Source organism: Hipposideros armiger, unplaced genomic scaffold (assembly GCF_001890085.2).
Source record: "Hipposideros armiger isolate ML-2016 unplaced genomic scaffold, ASM189008v1 scaffold_96, whole genome shotgun sequence".
Classification (NCBI taxonomy): Eukaryota; Metazoa; Chordata; class Mammalia; order Chiroptera; family Hipposideridae; genus Hipposideros; species Hipposideros armiger.
This window is the reverse complement of record NW_017731446.1, coordinates 1,179,155-1,197,344: the sequence shown is the minus strand read 5'-3', so window position 1 is coordinate 1,197,344 and position 18,190 is coordinate 1,179,155. Positions and strand designations below refer to the sequence as shown.

Here is an 18,190-nt window from a genome sequence, read left to right as displayed (position 1 = left end):
TTGTCTGTTCCCCTTCCCCCAATTCCCCAGCACTGTTCCCATCCCCCCAATTCCCCAATAAAAATATTTAACAACAACAAAAAAAATCAGCAAGAAAAAAAGAATTTTTTTTTTTTTGAGAGAATCAGGAAGTCAGTAAAATTAAAGTTCCGTTGCGGCATGAGATTTACTTTGGGAGCCAGAAAGAGCTGTACCTGGGCGAACGCAGCCAGTGAGGGGCACTTATCTGGCAACTCGGATAAATCTACTGGCATCTCGGTGGAACCTCAAAAACTGTTTAATGATAATTTATAAAAAGTAAAATCATGACTCTCATACAAATATACAATGAATATTTCTCACGCACAGGGTCTGCTTTAGACCCAGGCAACTAACTCTTCAGGGCCACGGTTTTCCATATGGTAGCTCATCCAATCAAGACAGTTTTGATCTTAGGACACCTTGTCTTAACACATGCTTCATTGATCTCAGCTGTAGGGAAGAGGATAAAAGCGCCTCATAACAGTTTAATAGTATCTGGTTTGGTTTTCTCTGAGGAGTGAGATTACAAATAATTTTTTGCTTTCTTTTATGCCCATTCATGTTTTCAAAGTTTTCTACAATGAATATAATTGTCCAAAAGATATATTAAAAATGCTAATAAACAGAATTAAGCAAACATCAGCTAGTGTTGATACTAGTGGTGGAAGATTGGGGTTTTTTGCCATTGTTTTTGTAGAAACAAATTTACTCTGTTGAAACCTTACAAGCTAATTTTTAAGCAAGGACAAAACTTGTATTCATAAAATTCTGTATGAATTTGTTCTGGAGAGTTAAGGTCAGTTCTGTGCCTCTAGAGATAGAAATTTCTCGAGCCATGGTTTCAACCCAGAATTTTCTTCAAATTCATTCAAGGTGCTTTGGATTCCATTGAGAAGCCTTTATCTGATTTAAATGAAAGAATGCTATATGAAACTGGTGAGTGCTGTTTGCAAGGACCTTTGACCTCTCACTGCTGTGCTAGCCTGAGCTTCCAGCCCCATACTTTAAAAGAACAGAAATGATCACAGCTGTAGTTTCATAGAAATGACTGCACTGCATGATATCAATCTGTCTTCATATCTGATTTCTTTCTGCATATTAACTGGAGAGAAATGTTACTATGTATTATACATTGTACATGCTATGCTATATTTTATAATCATTAAAATTCTCCCTGTGTGCTTTCCCCGAAACTGCTTTTACAAATGAAGAAATAAAGCTCAGATCTGATAGCTTGCCTAAATCCCAAAGTGACATTTTCAGAGCAGGAATAGTATCTTTAAGATGTTTTGTTCTTTAATGCAGTATCATGAGTATTCAATAAATAGTATATAATGGTACAGGGACTGAGCCTGGGTTTACAATTGTGGTTTTTTAATCTGTTGCTTAAACTTCGGAGAACTCCAATACCTTTTGTTCAGAAGCGGTTTTTCTCTTTGTCCATAGTAAATAAGACTTGAGGGTCTCATGCTCAATTTTCTTTTTCTTGCTCAATTTTCATTTAAATGATTTTGTGAACCACAACTGAAAAATAAGAGAAGAAACATTAGGAAAGCATGGAAATCTGTTCTGGCAATCTTTTAGTCCTCTATCAAAACATGGAGAGATTGTTTTTTCTTCATATTTATTGAACCAAGCTACCTAAACAGTGTTACTTTATTTAGAATGTTTTTAAACTTCTTTAAGCTATTCTCTAAACCTTATATGGTTTTTAAATGAGAAGACAAATGTGAATACTGAATTAATGCCCTGTAGCTTTAAATTCAACCAGTTTGATGCTTTTGTCTTTTATAAAAGATGCTCACAGCTTGAGAAGAGAGGCAGATACTGTCTGTGATCTCCATTCTCAGAGTCGAACTTCATTTGCATTAGCAGCTCTAGCAAACCACACACACACACACACACACACACACACACACACACACACACACACACACACACACACACACACACACACACGGATGCTTGTTTGGCAGTGGCTTTCTATTTATTCAGCACAGAGTCCTCCCAGGCTCCCAGATGTAGAAAGGTCTGAGTGATGCAGGAGACAGTACTGGAACTGTCCATAGGCTGAGGTGGGCACTGCGGAGGACTGGCTATGCGGGGATGTTGATGTGGTGCGGCTGTGCCTGCCTGTTCTGTGAAAAGCCCTTCTCTGAGGCTGTGAAGGTGAGAAGCCCAGGGATCCACTAGAAGCTTCATTTCAGCTGGCTCTTTGGTGGGGCAATGCATTCCCAGTGGTAGCTGTCCTCATTTACAGCGTTATTCTCGGAAACCAAGTATGTGCCGCCGTGACAGACTATGCCACAGCTCCTCTGCAGTTTGGAAGCTGGGACAAATGGAAAGAGCTTATAGCCAAAAGAGGTTTTGATTTATTTTCACAATCCAAGCTTGCTCTGGCAATTTTACAAATGAAGGATGAGCTTTGTGGCAAGCAAAACCAGCAGACTGCCTGACAGGGGGTTTTGGTAAGATAAATGTGTTGCTTGTGTTTGTTGGTTTTGTTTTTTTTGTTGTTGTTGTTTGTTTCTGTATCGGCTACATAGAATTGCCTCTTAGCAATAACTAAAACATTTGCAGATTCACGTTTGATTGAAAGGGATGACCAAGGGAGACAGAAAGGAAAACATTATTTCTGGTCATTCAGTTGTGACCTTCAGAGATAATTATCCAGTTTTCTCCAATATCCATGAACAGGCAGAAGCCAAAAATTTACAGAGCCAAGAGTACTAACAGATATTCTTTCCTTTCTTTGAACAGTCATAATTACCTCCTTTTTCCCCCCAGCTTTTTCCTATAGCCTGAGGTGGAGAAGAAAAAAATAAAGGCTTTCTACTCTGAATTGTTGCCACTGGAACAGTAATAGTCTGGGAACATAACTATGGAGGTGGAGGAAGGCAGGATGGAGGAATCTGCTATTTTCATAGTTGTGCGTTGGTGGGTGTTTCTCTTAGATTCATTATCACTACTGTTCAATATCAAGTAGTTATTAGTGCTGTATCTCTGCCTATTCTGTGATTTAATGCCTTTTATGTTCTGTTTTGTACATTTTTATTTGCCAGACCCAGTTTTATCATTGTGAAGCCCTTTTCTGTTATTATTAATACAGAGTAACTTTTATTAGAGTAAAGGTAGTTGTAGAAAGTAGCCCTGAAATATTTATGGACCCCCAAGAAAGGTAAAGGCATTTTCACTTTGAAATCTAGGTTTTGCTTTCAGCACATTTTAGAGTCTTGATTTTGGAATCTTTAGTAAGCATTTTATTACAAGTTCAAAAATGGGTCGCATTAGATGCATGGAATCTTACCGGAATCACCTTGCTCTAATTTGCTTTAAGTTGGGCCCTCTTTTTTATGTTTTTCTAAGCATTAAGGCTTACTTTTCCTCAGCTTAACTTAGGCAAGGATTGCTGGAAGGTATGGTAACAATTTTATTCAGTCAACCTCAGATCTTGTTCCTGGGCCCACTTCTCACCAGTAAAGAGAGCCAAGTTTCCTAGCTGCTTCTAGTGGGTGCAGAAAAGATCCACTGACACCTGACTTTTTGCTGACTCATTGGTTATGTAAGCCTTGTAAATGCTACTATCCATATACTCCATTAGGTTACTGGGCAGGTGGCCCTGTCCCTGGTTACTGACCTTTTCCTCTCTCACCATCCTTCTGTTCCTTCCTTAAGCTTTTTTGGTAACACAACCAAAGGCCTCAACCTTTACCAAGTAAATTCTCAGAAACAGTGAATCCTTTTTCTTTTATCTTTTTTTGAATTGCCGTGTTAACTGTGTATTTTCATCTTGATGATGATAAAATTCCAAATTCTATATTCTCTTGACTCGCATAACCTACAGTAATAATACTTTTCTTCATTCATGACCTGGCTAAAGTAACAACTTCCTTTTTTGTCTTTGAGAGCTCAGTTCAAATGCCCCTGTAGTCAAAAAAAATTCTTCTATGACCTCCCAACTAAAGTAGGTTTCCTGCCCTTACATTATTCCTTTTATCACAGCACTTCGTTCTTTTTCTTCATAGCACTTGTCACAATTTATATTACTTGATTATTGGTTTTTATGTCTCTGCCATTTTTCCTGACTCAACCCTAAGCCTCATGAAAGCAGAGACTTTGTTTTGTTCATCAGTATATGCCCAGGCACTTAGCAAAATGCCTAGCTGAGAGTTGAAGAAAACACAAGTATGCAGTATTGCATGTGCAAAGGCCCTGTGGTAAAAAGAAATAGGATGAGTGGCACAGGCTGGGAAAAGCCAATGTGACTAGAGTGGAGGAAACATGCTCTAAGATGAAGCTAAAGAGATAGATCCAGAGCCTAATCACGCAGGATTGATTTTTATAGACCATGTTCAGGTTCTTGTTCTCAATATATTAAGAGCTGTAGGAAGCTACTAAAAGAATTTAAGCATTGGGTGATTTAGGACTTCTTTTTTAAAAGTAAGTTCCCTACCTTAACTGAGAGCCTAAGTGAATGCAAATATATTGATCCGAGTGAGTGATCCAGGAGAGAGATAACAAGCTTGTCCTAAGGTGGTAGCAGTAGAGATAAGTAGAGATGTAATGGGAGAGTGTTATATATAATAAGGAGAGTATTATAATTTGATGGAAATTTGCAAAGTAAAATAGATAGGACTTGGTGTTGGATCTGATATAGATAGAAGGCATATTATGTCAAGAATGGTTCCTGGGCTTTGGTTTGGTTTGTTTTTGGCTTGTGTAACCTGATGGATAATGATGCTTTTCCTGAGATATAGGACACTATAAAAACCAGGGTTAGAGGAGGATCATGTTGTTTGGTTTGGACATGTAAATTTTGATACAGTCAATAGCCTTTTGGGCCTATAAGCCTACATTCCAAAGGAGATTATACTACTCTTATCATTGGAAAGCTTTCAGCAATATCTTTGGAATAAAGTCCAAAACAGTAGGGTAGCCCTACCTCGGTAACTCATCTCCCACCAGAGCCCTCTCCTATGCCATACTTTTACAACCTCATGAACCATTCTGTTATCTTAAAAATGTTATTACATTTCCTCTTCTGTACCTTTGCTTATATTGGGCTGTCAACCACCCAAAATCCTTTTCTTCTTCTTTTTTTATCAAAAACTTCTTTCAAGGCTCCTCCAAGAAGTCTTCTGTTCGCTTTCCCTTCTGAATACATGGCTCCTTCCTTGGTTTGCGAGCATAATTCTTTCTGGAAACAAACTACACGTATTGCAAGACACCGCTCGTTTATCACATTAAAATGTATTAGAAATGTTTGCTTGTCTTGCGGAACACTCGCAAACCAAGTTACTCGCAATCCAAGGTTTTACTGTACTTTGCCTTCATATCTTCCATATCAAATTGGACCCATATTTCAGTTGATCATTTCCATGTCTCACTAACTAGGTCATGTGTTTCCTGAGAGCAGGGATTCTACCTTTATCCAGTGCTTTACATCAGGAAAACAGGATAATTGCAAAATGAATTGTAGTATAAAAGCCTCGATCTTTTCCACAACTTGCGTCTTAATATCAGAGCACCGTAATGTCCTTTCCCACCTGCTCCTAATTTTCTGTAGGCTGTCTTATATTTTTACTCTATAGATACCTAGATACATAGTAGAAATGTTCTTCCTTTCATATGCAAAATCCCTGAAGTAGTCATTTTTGTCATCTACCGTTATTTTATATGTAATTTATCAGAAAAATTGAAATCTTGCTATTTCTCATCACATGTGAAAGAATTGGCCAAGACATCAAGGACCAGCATCCATAGCTGGTCTTGTTCTCTGTGTCTCCTCTTTTCCCCTTCTTTGGAATAATTCCAGAATCCATGAGGTTTGCTCTTGACATTTAAGACTGGATAATTGTTAAGACTGGATAAGACTGCATTGCAAGAGGAATGCCGCATGTATTTCTTAGTGTTCTCTGTTAGAATAGTAAGTAAGTACTGCTGCCCTCCACTGGAGCCTCTCTCTCCACCTGCTCCCCCCGCCCCCCAACAAGAATATAGAAATGCAGAAACAAGTTGGGAAGGTTAGTTCCTTCTCATTTAAGTAATTTTTTCACGAAGCCTTAGGCATTCAGTTTGCCTTTTCAGAAAGTCTGAATAGTTGAATTTCCTTCTTATTATCTCATGCATTGATTCCCATTCTTTTGAGGCCTGAATTTCAGTGATTTCTTAACCCCTTTTAAGAGTTACATTATACTTCCACTTAAAAACCTGAGAAACAGTTGGACTATCATCTGAAATCTGTACCAGTCACATACTTACGTTAAGTATTCATAGCTGTGTTTAATTTAGTCTTTTTTTACGTCACAAGTTGTCCCGTTGTAACTTGGAAGCATAAACTAGATTATATTCTTCACTTTCTATTTGAGAAAGTTAGTTTATATATCATGCTTTGTCATTATAGATCCTGAATGGGAAAAATCTAAGCAATTCCAAATATTATATTGCAAAAGAATGACTGTAGTTCTAACATTACTTGGCTACCTGCAACTGAACAAAATTATTTTAAGAGAAATTTACTTAAACAGGAGACAGATCATTATTGTACTTTTCGTAAACTCTTCTCAATAGATCAAGTTCATTAAAAAAGACAAAAAAATACAAAACTTTTGACAAGTGATACTCTGGGCTTGTTTTTTTCATTGAATCTATAATTTTGAAAATGTAGCTGCTTTTTTGTACAATAGAATAAAATAGATACACCTATAAAGTTAATGTAAATGCCTGTTGTGTATACTCTCTCTCTAATATCTGAGGAGTCATAAGTTTATAAAGATCCTGGAAATGTTAAATTACTTTTTGTCTGTACTTCCCATTATATAAGCTGCTTTTGGACAGTGCCATACTGCTACCACCTTCACATCACCTGTAGTACCCCACTTCATGCTCCATATATATATATGGAAGGAGGATGTAATCTTAAATATGGAATTCCCACTGTGAGTCTAACTTTGTAGAAATCCTCAGTGCCTCCTTTTTCTGTTGGTCTAAGTGGTAGTGATCATGGCTGTTTTGAAAAGTACTGTAGTGAAGTAGTTAAGAGCAAGGACTCTGAAGCCAAATCCGATGGGTTTAAATCTTGGCCATGCCACTTACTGGTTATATGACCTTGGGCAATTTCCTTTACTTCTCCTGACTCAATTTCCTCAGCTGGAAAATGGGGAGTATAATAGTATATTTTCTAAGGCTGTTTTGAGGATTAACTAAAAAATACAAGTAAAGCACTTACAGTAGTACCAGGTATAGTAAACACTCAATTGCTACTACTTTTGCTACTACCAGCATAATCATCATCATCAGATTTACATATAAACCAGACTGAACCTTGAGCTTTCCTAGCCTCAAAAGATGTCTGTGTGAGGAGTAAGCCTAGTGAGACAATCCTGGAAGTATTCAAATAGTTCACATAGCAAAGTAATGATGTTGGGCATTCAACTCATGTTTTGAATAAAACAAGAGATAGGATACTAATGTATATTAGTGTGATGCATATAAAAGTGTAAACCAACTCTTCACTTTTTTAAATTAAGAAATATCTGATTTTTGAGCCAACTATTTTTAATGTATGAAGGTACGATATTTCAAGGATCATTAGAAGTCAAACTCTGATTTATTAAGATCCTATTATAACAGATAAAGTTATAAATAACCTTGTTAAATCACTAAACACAAACACTTCAGTTTGTAATGAAAGAGATTTGCAAATAGCCAGTACCTACAATATTCTTTGAATAGACAAGTGAATAGGAAATACTTACATTCATTCAACAAATATGTAAGCACCTACTAAGTGCTATGCATAGTTTTAGGTGTTAGAGAAACAAAAGTGGACAAAACATAAAAATCAGTACCTTCATGGATCTTACATTCTAGTTTTTGGTGATAGATACGAGTACAAGAATATATGTCAGAAGATAAAAAGTTCTATGTTGGAAAATAAAGCCGGGAAGAAGAATAGGGAATTCATAATGGAAGTGGAGGTTGCAATTTTACATAGAGTATCAGAAAAGTCCTCATTCTAAGGTGACATTGGAACAAAGATTTAAAGGAGATGATGGTGTAAGCCATGATGTCTGGGAAAGAGCTTTTACTCTGACTGAGATAGGGAGCCACTGGAAAGTTTTTGATGTAAAAGACTGTTGTGATCTGACTTATATTTTAAAGGACCACTCTGGCTGCTCTGCAGATAATTGGCTATTAAAATATTATTGCAGTAATAGTTAGGAGACTATTGCAGTAGTCTAGGTGTGAGCTGATAATAGTGGCTTAGACCAGGGTGGCAGCAGTGGATATTCATTGAGAAGTGGTCAGATCCCGCTTTTCTTTAGCAAGTAGAGCCCACAACATCTGTGAGGACAACATAGTGTATGTACATAGAGGGTAACAATACAGACTTTGTAGACAGACTGTCTGGGTTAAAACCATTGTCTTTGCCACTTCTTAACTTTGTGATCCTAGACAATCTAATTCTTTATGCTTCAGTTTTCTTAGCTATAAAATAAATATGATGATAATAATACCCATCTTATATAGTGTCGTTGTAAGAATTAAATAATTTAGTAAACATACAAAGGATTTAGAACAGTGCCTGGCACATAGTAAGTACTATACTATATGTATTAACAGCTATCAGTTACTGTTGTTAACTGGATAGGGTGTGTGAGAGAAAGAGGAAGCAAAGATGACTCCAAGGCTTTGTACCTGAGCACGGGGAATAATGAAATAGCCATTAGCTGAACTGGGAAGGACTGCAGAAGGAGCAGGTCTGTGGGATAGCAGGAACTCAGTTTTGTACATAGTAAGTTTGAAATGACTGTTAGACATTCATGTAGAGATAGTAAGTAGGTAATTGGATATATAAGTTTAGAATTAAGGGAAGTATGGGCTGGAGGTTTACATTTGAAAGTTGTTAGCAAATAAGTGATATTTAAGACTATTTTAAGAGAAAGGATTAATTAAGCCCTAAAATGGGATGGGGGCTGTGTAGTTTGGATAGCTCCTCTTTAGAGCCTCTACTCCTCATAAACTACCTAACAAGCCTAACAATAGCCAGTTCAGGGAGAGCCAGATTGTCACAGACCCCATGGAGCTTTCCAAATTCTTTCATTGCTTTAGAATTTTGCTTTATCAAAATTGCTCTGAATAAATAGGATTAAGCTGAGTTTTAGAAATCTTTTGTCTTAATGAGACTTGTCATAAAAGTATTTGTAGGGAATTAACTCGTAAAGGGGAGCCCCATTGGTGGCAGTTTTACAATTGGCTTATCTGCACATGGATTTTGTATATATTTTTAAATTCTCAGCAGTGAAAACATAGTCCTGTGTTACCTCCTTTTACTGGTTAGCTCATGTTCAGAAAATAGATACTAATTTTAGCATTAGCAGATTCGTGTGCTTCAGACAATCATTCTTCATTCTGAAGTCGTGTAAGAATGATTTTTAAATAATCCATAGCCCGAGTCGCTTTTTTTTTCCCCAACAAAAGTTAAAATCTTAGAAGGAAACTTGGATCATCTGTTTCAACCATCAATCCTCATATAACATTCTTAACATGCAGGCATGAAGTCTCTGCTTGTATACTTCCAGTGGCACACAGAAACTCATCTCCTTATTTTCAGTATATGTCATTTATTTTTTTCTTTTAGGTATTGGGGAGAGACCTTTCTCTTAAAATCTATTATTCATCTATAAAATAAATTTTCTTAACTGGATGACCCCTTAGGTCCCTTCCTAGTCCAAAGACTCTGCTTATAAAAAGAACACTTAACCATGACAAAGCAGCGTGTTCTTGTCTACTTACACCATCACTACTAGGATTATAGGCTCCTTAAGAGGTTTCTTGCTTTTTTTTTGGTAGCACTTTCAATGCCTAACACAGGCCACGTACATAGGAGGCATTTTGCAGAGTTTTGTTAGAAGAAAAATAAATCCTCTGGTCAGGCTTACGTGGACTTACTGAGTCCAAACATCAGGCGTGAAGTACATCTGGCAGTGGTAATCCTCAATGATGTCTTTTGGGTAAACCAGGAAATCAGTCCTGCTGTGTGACAAAGCAATACTGAGCAGCAGAGCTAGATCCTATAATGGATATTTTGCAGTTGGATTGGTACAGGGTGGGCCAGATAGGATGTTAATAATCTAAACTGATATTCAACCCAGTCAGTAGTTTTTCCTCAGCAGCTTTGGAGGGATAAGTATCACCTCTTGGAAGCTATTTTTCTTACAAAAATTCTGGCATTTGTTCCATTCATAGTAACATAGGCTCAGTCACTGCATGGTATCTAAGATCCAGAAGGATCATGTTAGGGAGCTGATGGTAAGCATATATATTAAACAGACACTCATTGGATATTTTCTTTGTACAAGGCATTGTGCTAGCATCTTGGGGTACAAAGATGAATGTGACATGATCCCTGCCCTCAGGAACTGTCAAGGGAGGCAAGATATTTAAACAATCATTTCAACATAGTGTGATGAGGTCAGTGATAGAGATGTATATATAGCCATATGGGACTATAAAGGAAGAGCCATTAACCCACCTGAGAGAGGAGGTTGTCAGGAAAGATTTCCTGGAGGAAGTTGTACCTGAATGGGGTCTTGAAGGATGAATAGTAGTTAGCCAGAAAAGGGAAGAACTTGCCCTGGACTGACAGTGGTCAAGATTATGAAACTCTAGGGATTACCATTTGTATTGGATTTTGGGAGTGGTCTCCCTCACTAAGTGCACTTGAATTGAACCACACACTTCAATTTTGGTTCAAAAACTTATGCTCATTATAGCTCAGATAAAATTTTAGCAGAACGATGGAACTCGGTCTGCAGGTGTCCCAGCATTAGTTTGCACAAGCCACGGCACAACCTGTTCTATGAAATTGGCCCTGGAAAAGATCCACTTTCAGAAAAATCAAAATAGTCAAACTTCTGTTTGTTTTCAGATTAATTACAAAGATTTCCCCGATCTCCACCTCCTTTTTCTTTTGCCCTAAAATGCCTTCTTCATTTTCTCAGAAATGATGTGGATTATTTAGTGTCCAGAATATGAAATTTCCTGAAAGAGAGCCAGTAGTCTGTAAAGCATAGATAAGATGACTTCATCACATCAGGTAGGGGCTGTTGTCTTTTACTGAAGACAGCAGTGTCAAGTCTGGGATTTCTGAATCTTTTCTGGTTACAAATTTGGATTTTGAGTAATGAACCATAATGTAAGGAATAGAAAAAGGTAACTTCTTGAATGTTGACCATGTTTGGAGGAATAATATGATTTAACACACATTTAACATGGTTTTAGATAATCTCATGAGAAAATGTTAATAACTCCATTTCATAGACAAGAAAACTTGGGCTTAAAGAGAATAAGTCAATGGCCCCAAATACAGTGAGGTAGCAAAAGCAGGTTTGAACCCAGGTGCTTTTTGCTCTTGTCCATGCCCTTTCCACCATATTGCCTTTATATATCATTGTTCTCAAAGCTGGGAGCTGCCATGTTATGACACTTTCATTCCCTTAGATTTTTAATATGTTTGCAAATGAAAATTGTAAGCCATTATAAAGCTTATCAAATACTCTGCTCTAGATGGCTCTACTTTGCCCCTGATTAATTGGTGTATTGAGGCATCTCTGTTTAAATGTTCTCATGGGCTGTTTTCTGATCAATTAATTTAGGTCAGTTAATAGATAATTTAAGCCTGGCAATGAATTCTTAATATTAACAATAAGAGACAAAATGCAAGCAAAGCAGTGTAGTCTGCTTGTTATAACAACAGATATGAATCGTGGCTTTGACCACATCTCTAGCTTTGTAGTACATTGCCTAACTTATAAGTAGTCAAAATATATTTGACTGATTTTTGGTCATAACATTTTTCTATACAAATTAATTCTAACCTCAGCCATAAGTGGCTAGGGTTTGCTATACTGGTGGGTGTGATCAGACCTGTAGGCCCTTTAAGATATAGTCCTGGGCAGCCCTGGTGAGTAGGTGACATTGCTGCTACTGTTGTCAGACTGCCTTGTGATAAGGTAGTAGGAGTCACCTCAGCAGTCAGTTCATTTGTAAATTAGTCATAACAGCATCTACTGTATAGGGTTGTTGTAAGGACTGGAAGATTAGCTAGCCAGCTTCCTAGCCACAAGACCAACTATCCAGAAAGGTGACTATTATTGTTTTACTGTTGTGTTGAATTACATTATTTCTTTGGTTCAAACTCTCTATGTATCCCCCGTTTGCGCCTGAAATGTGAAAGATCTTGGAAGGAACTATATATTCTTTTAATACTTGAATCTTTTAATATTTGAATTTTTAAAAAGTACCACTTACATGGTACAAAAATAATAGCCAGTAATAACAGCTTACTCTGTGCCTGGTGTGTTTTGAGCACTGTTACATTTATTGACTCATTTCTTCCTCGCAACCATCTTCTAAAGTGGACATTACTATTATCTCCATTTTACAGTTGATAAAATGTAAACAGAGGTTAAGTAATTTGCCCAAGGTCACGTGGCTAGTAAGTAGCAAAGCCAGATTTGAACCCAAGCAGTTTATGCCAGAATCCATGTTTCACTACTATACTAAATGTAGCCAGATTCAGTAATCTTGTTTTTCTGATCTAGGCCTTTTTGTGTATGTTTAAGAAAATCCTTCTCTATTTCCCAATACTGCCTTCTAAAAGGTTTAAAATTTGCTTTTCACATGTGCAATTTGGTTGTTTGTCTGGAGTGAGAAATCTAATTTTATATTGCTATATGTTGAAGGGGACCAAAGTTTTGCCACCCCAAATGTGCCTTTTGGGATATTGATTTTTCAACCTGGTTATTAAGAAACCAGGGCCAGCCGAGTGGCCTAGTTGGTTAAGAGCAGGAGCTCTGCACGACAGCGTCGCCGGTTCGATTCCCACATGGGCCAGTGAGCTGCACCTGAGCTGAGCTGCCACTGAGCTGCTAACAGGCGGCAGGGTGGCTCAGCTGGTGAGAACACGTGCACCTAACAACAAGGTTGCCGTTTCAACTCCCGCATGGTATGGTGGGCTATGCCCACCTGCAACTAAGATTGAACACGGCACCTTGAGCTGAGCGGCCGCAAGCTGCTGACTGGCGGCTGGCCGTATGGCGACTGGATTTGGAGCTGAGCTAGCTGCACTCCACAACTCAGATAGGAGAACAACAACTTGGCTGTTCCCCTTCCCCAATTCCCCAACACTGTTCCCCTTCCCCAATTCTCCCCCCTCCCCCCAAAAAAAAGAAACCAAAGGCTTAGAATTAACCTTTGACCTTCCTCCTTTCCTGACTAAGGGAATTCAGAAAAACCTACTTTCAGAAGGGAATCTTAGCAGATTCACCTTAAGGATTTTCACTTAGCCTATTTGAGCTAAGTATGGTAGACAGGAAAGATCCAAGCTGGGGCCTGTTAGAGTCCCCCCTGTGTCCCATTGATTCTGGGTTGCCATGTGTGTTCCACTCTTGTCTCAACTAACTACCTGTGAATTGCCTATCTCCCCTTCGAAATTCCAAACCCCTACCCCTTTTTCTCCTTTGTCTATATAGCATATATATAAGTCTCTATTGCCCATTGTGTTTTGGAGTCTCATTATTATGATACCCCCGACATACATCTATAATAATAAATCTTGGACTTTTTCTCCTCTTGATTGTTAGCTCAACTAGAAGAACTTAGAAGGTGGGAGGAAAATTATTTTTTAGCCCCCACAATATGGATAACCTAATATGCTAGCAAAAGCTGTTGGAAAAGAGAACCACTCTTCAGTTGGTATATTCATAACTCATGGCTAAGGCAGGTCCTTCCAGTGTTAAGTATTTGTGCCTCTAAGGGCTTTATTCATAGCTGACCTGTTACTCTGTAGTTCACTGTATTCTCCTCTCTCCTCTCCCCCCCTCCCTCTTTCCTCTTCTCTCTTTCCCTCCACTCCCCTCTTGGAATTGTGCCTTTTCTTCTCTCTCTCTTTCCTTTTTGAGGACAGTGCCTGCCAACATTGGGAGTAGTGACTGAGTAATCCAGTGACTCATGGTTTCAGGTGTTACATTACTCTCCTACTGAAGCTGTAGGTTAGTTTTCTTTGGAAGCTGAAGACAGTGGTTCTGTCAGCTGTACTCTTATGGGGAGCCATGCACTGGAAGGACACAACCCAGGTAGGAGAGAAGTCAGACTAAAGATGATGGTATGGTTTATTTCTTTAGTTACTGTGTAGAGAAATAAAATCACATCTAAACTGTGGTGATTTATAAATAATTATATTGAAAGTCTGTTGGGTTTGTTTTTTTTTTCTAGTTTTAGAGATGTAATCAAACCTTGATTCTAGTCTCAAAACCATCTTTTCATTCACCAGTATGATCAGTTTTTATCCTCTGAGAGTAATAATTGAACTTGATTTCCGTATCTACACTCCTTTAGACAACAGATTGCATACAAGTTGATATTCAAATTAATAACAAAGAATGTAAGTAAATTAGACCATCCATGCACTTAAGCTGGCAATATTGGATCTAATAGTATGTATTTCATATTCGCTTTCCTTTTATACTGTGGTAGATTTGGAGCTATTAAACATAAATATGCAGTCAGGGTCATGTTACATACTGTAGTTATGGCATCTGAAATCCCATTCAGAAATAAAATCACACAGTGGGAACCCTGTACAACATAAGAGAGTGAAGCTAAGGCACTGAAGAGAGTGGGTTTCCAGGAGCTCTTGTTGCAGCTCTTGGCATCTTGATTATCTGGAACTCTGGCTCATCCTCCTTTTCTGCCTTCCTCTGGCCCTTTCACTGCTTGTGAACATGGACTTAAAGACGAATGGGGCAGATGGAGGGAGTAACGCAAAAGAGTTACTGTGCTAGTCCCTAACCATTCTGGATATTCTTTTTTATTATTGGAGCATAGTGTCATTTTATTACTCATTTTGGTTTTAAATTACCTTTTGATTTTACTTAAATGCACAATATTTCTTATGTGTTCATCTAGAAAGAAAGTAACATTGTTTTTATTCACATCAATAGTAATATATAATATATTGAATCCAGTAAAGAACTAAATGTGTTTTAGAGTTAGAGATCAGCATAATTTCTGCTCAGATGGCAAACTGAGGAGATACAACCAAGATGAAAATAAGAGAATGCATCTCTAAACTGACAAGTTAATTATTAGCATTTCATAAGTATTTCAGAATTGGTGTATTACTGTCATCCCAAAAATGTAATTCAATCTTTTTTAAATATGAGGGTAACCTATATCTAGCAAATTGTTGCGGGTGACAGATTAGGGACTGTAAGCAAGCAAAAGAGTGTGCTCTTAATCTCCAAGATGGTAAACTTGTATTTGACGTACTTACTGAGAATTTTTATTACCCTGAGATGGTTATTTTATTATTTATTTCTGTTACTGTTCAGTAGAGGACAGTTTCTAAAGCCTTTTTGCATAAGCCCTACTCTAATTCACCACCACAAGCGACACCCAGGGGCACCTTCTTGAAGAGTTTTTTTCCCTCCTGAGTTAGGAAAATTAACCTCTCTCCAGCTTTGGCGGCTTTGAAGTATAATAGTTTAAATTTTCAAATTTGAGTAGCTTATCTTTTTCCTCAAGTCTTTTGAATTGTTGCCCACCCATAGGAAATGAATAGTCATTGTGTGTGAGTCCCTTGCCTAATAAAAATCATTTATTAGATAGAACTCACGAAATTTGAACTCCAAAAGGCCTGAACTTAGTCACGGACTTGTTCTTACTTCTTACTGCCCGTCTCGAGTCTTCTTGTTATCTTTTTCAAGTTTATCAGTTACTTGTGATTTGGGATTTTAACTCTCAAGAGTGTACCACATTCATTCTTTTCACTTTTAGCAGTACCTTCCCATTCTTACCTCCACCTGTCGCCAGCTACCAATAAGTGTCCCTATTAGAATAGAAAGAATGATTCCATCACCCTTGACATGATTTGGAAAAAAGACACTGATAAAAATTAGATTTTTTTATCTAGCCAGTAAAATATTGGGTTGTCAGAAAAGTCATGACGCACTTTTGCAATGAAAAACATAGAAAAAATACATCATGACTTATCCGACAACCCAATATCTATTCTTGCCAACATTTTCGGGTGACCATAATATGGATTGGAGTTACAGTGATGTCTGAATACTAAAATGATAATAATTAAATTGAAATGCAAATGTACCTTGTTTTACATAGATATGCTTCTAAACAAAAGTATGTGTGAAAAATGAATTCATGCTTTAAATCCACTAGAGGAGCTTTGTTATTTAAAGAAATACTGCACTAAATTCTCTAGCAAAGGGAAAATACCCCACTTTACATTTTGTGCAAATCTTTTCATATATGTTTTGCTTAAGCAAAGTATACTTCCTTAAATGAGGATAATATCTAAGAGGGAGGCAGGGCTTGGACAGGACAGAAAGAATTAGGTGAGCTATCTGTTCTGAGAGCTGAGTGTAGGTGAATTTTCAATACATTTTGGTCCATCGGTTCCGACGTAGTCTCCCTGGGCTTCTTTTAACATCCACCTCTTGCTTTTATGCTAGATCGAGCGGTTGGAAGTAAGCAGCCTCGCCCAGACTTCCAGTGCAGTGGCCTCCAGCATCGATGGCAGCTTCCACACAGACTCTGTGGATGGAACACCAGACCCTCAGCGCACCAAGGCTGCTATCGCTCACCTGCAGCAGAAGATCCTGAAGCTCACAGAACAGATCAAGATTGCACAAACCGCCCGTGACGACAATGTTGCTGAGTACTTGAAGCTTGCCAATAGTGCAGATAAGCAGCAGGCCGCCCGCATCAAGCAGGTCTTTGAGAAGAAGAACCAGAAATCTGCCCAAACCATCCTCCAGCTACAAAAGAAACTTGAGCACTATCACAGGAAGCTTCGAGAGGTGGAGCAGAATGGGATCCCCCGGCAGCCAAAGGACGTCTTCAGGGACATGCACCAAGGTCTGAAGGATGTGGGAGCAAAGGTGACTGGCTTCAGTGAAGGTGTGGTGGACAGTGTCAAAGGTGGACTTTCCAGCTTCTCCCAGGCAACCCATTCAGCAGCAGGGGCCGTGGTCTCAAAGCCCAGAGAGATCGCCTCACTAATTAGGAATAAATTTGGCAGTGCAGACAACATCCCTAACCTGAAGGACTCTTTAGAGGAAGGGCAAGTGGATGATGCGGGGAAGACTTTGGGAGTGATTCCAAACTTTCAGTCAAGCCCAAAATATGGGAGTGAGGAAGATTGTTCTAGTGCCACTTCAGGCTCGGTGGGAGCCAACAGCACCACTGGAGGCATCGCTGTAGGAGCATCTAGCTCCAAAACAAACACCCTGGACATGCAGAGCTCAGGATTTGATGCACTATTACATGAGATCCAAGAGATCCGGGAAACCCAGGCCCGACTAGAGGAATCCTTTGAGACCCTCAAGGAACATTATCAGAGGGACTATTCATTAATAATGCAGGCCTTACAGGAAGAGCGATATAGGTAAGTTATATGGAATTAAAATCCTCAGTTATTTTTGTTTGGGGTTTGCCTCCCTTTGGATATGGGGGAGTGGCTTTTAAAGATCTTGTAGAGTGTCTTTCTCTGGAATGTCCAGAGCACTTTAGATATGTCATATGACATCTGCATGAGTGCCTATCATAGAATGCAAAAGACAGGCACAGCAAACTTAAATGACTCCCAAGGTCACATACTAATGAAGCGTTGTAGTCACGTAGCTCTCCAGTCTTCCACTCCAGCATAGGACTTTAAAATGAAGCCTGAGCTTTCTAAGCATTCCACCTATTTATTTGTAATCACAGAATCACAAGTCATTGCAGCCTATAGCTATATTACATTGAATTCAAAAGATCTTTTATAACCCTCTAAACTCTGTAGAAATCAAAGTATAGCCCAGCCAAAATGTAATGAACCCTGTAGATATTTGGCCTTAAACACACTTATCTGGGCAGTTGATGTAGAGAGATTAGACTAGAAATAAATCCAGGTAAGCATGTCTATTACCTTTATTATGAATTGGCAACATTTGAATGGAAGTGGACTTAAATATGAAATGGTTATACAGTAGTTAGAGAATTCTCAAAAGGCTAAATGCTTTGAGTCATGATCTGTGCTAAGGTAGAAGCTAATCTCTTTTTTGTGTTTCATATTATACTCCATATTCATATTAGACCACTC

The 18,190-nt window shown here is 38.3% G+C and overlaps 1 protein-coding gene across 20 annotated transcripts in view; it reads left to right on the top strand.

Annotated features, from left to right (window-relative positions):
• Nucleotides 1–18,190, top strand: part of TMCC1 (transmembrane and coiled-coil domain family 1) — a 222,694-nt gene that overhangs the window by 180,031 nt on the left and 24,473 nt on the right. For 18 of the 20 annotated variants that reach the window (XM_019646009.1, XM_019646008.1, XM_019646003.1 and 15 more), the window contains one exon: nucleotides 16,560–17,494. In XM_019646009.1, coding sequence (XP_019501554.1) covers nucleotides 16,560–17,494 — 935 coding nt within the window. Of the gene's footprint in view, nucleotides 1–1,977; nucleotides 2,191–14,059; nucleotides 14,163–16,559; nucleotides 17,495–18,190 lie in introns of those variants that run through there. The other 2 variants (XM_019646016.1, XM_019646021.1) reach the window with 2 other exon arrangements.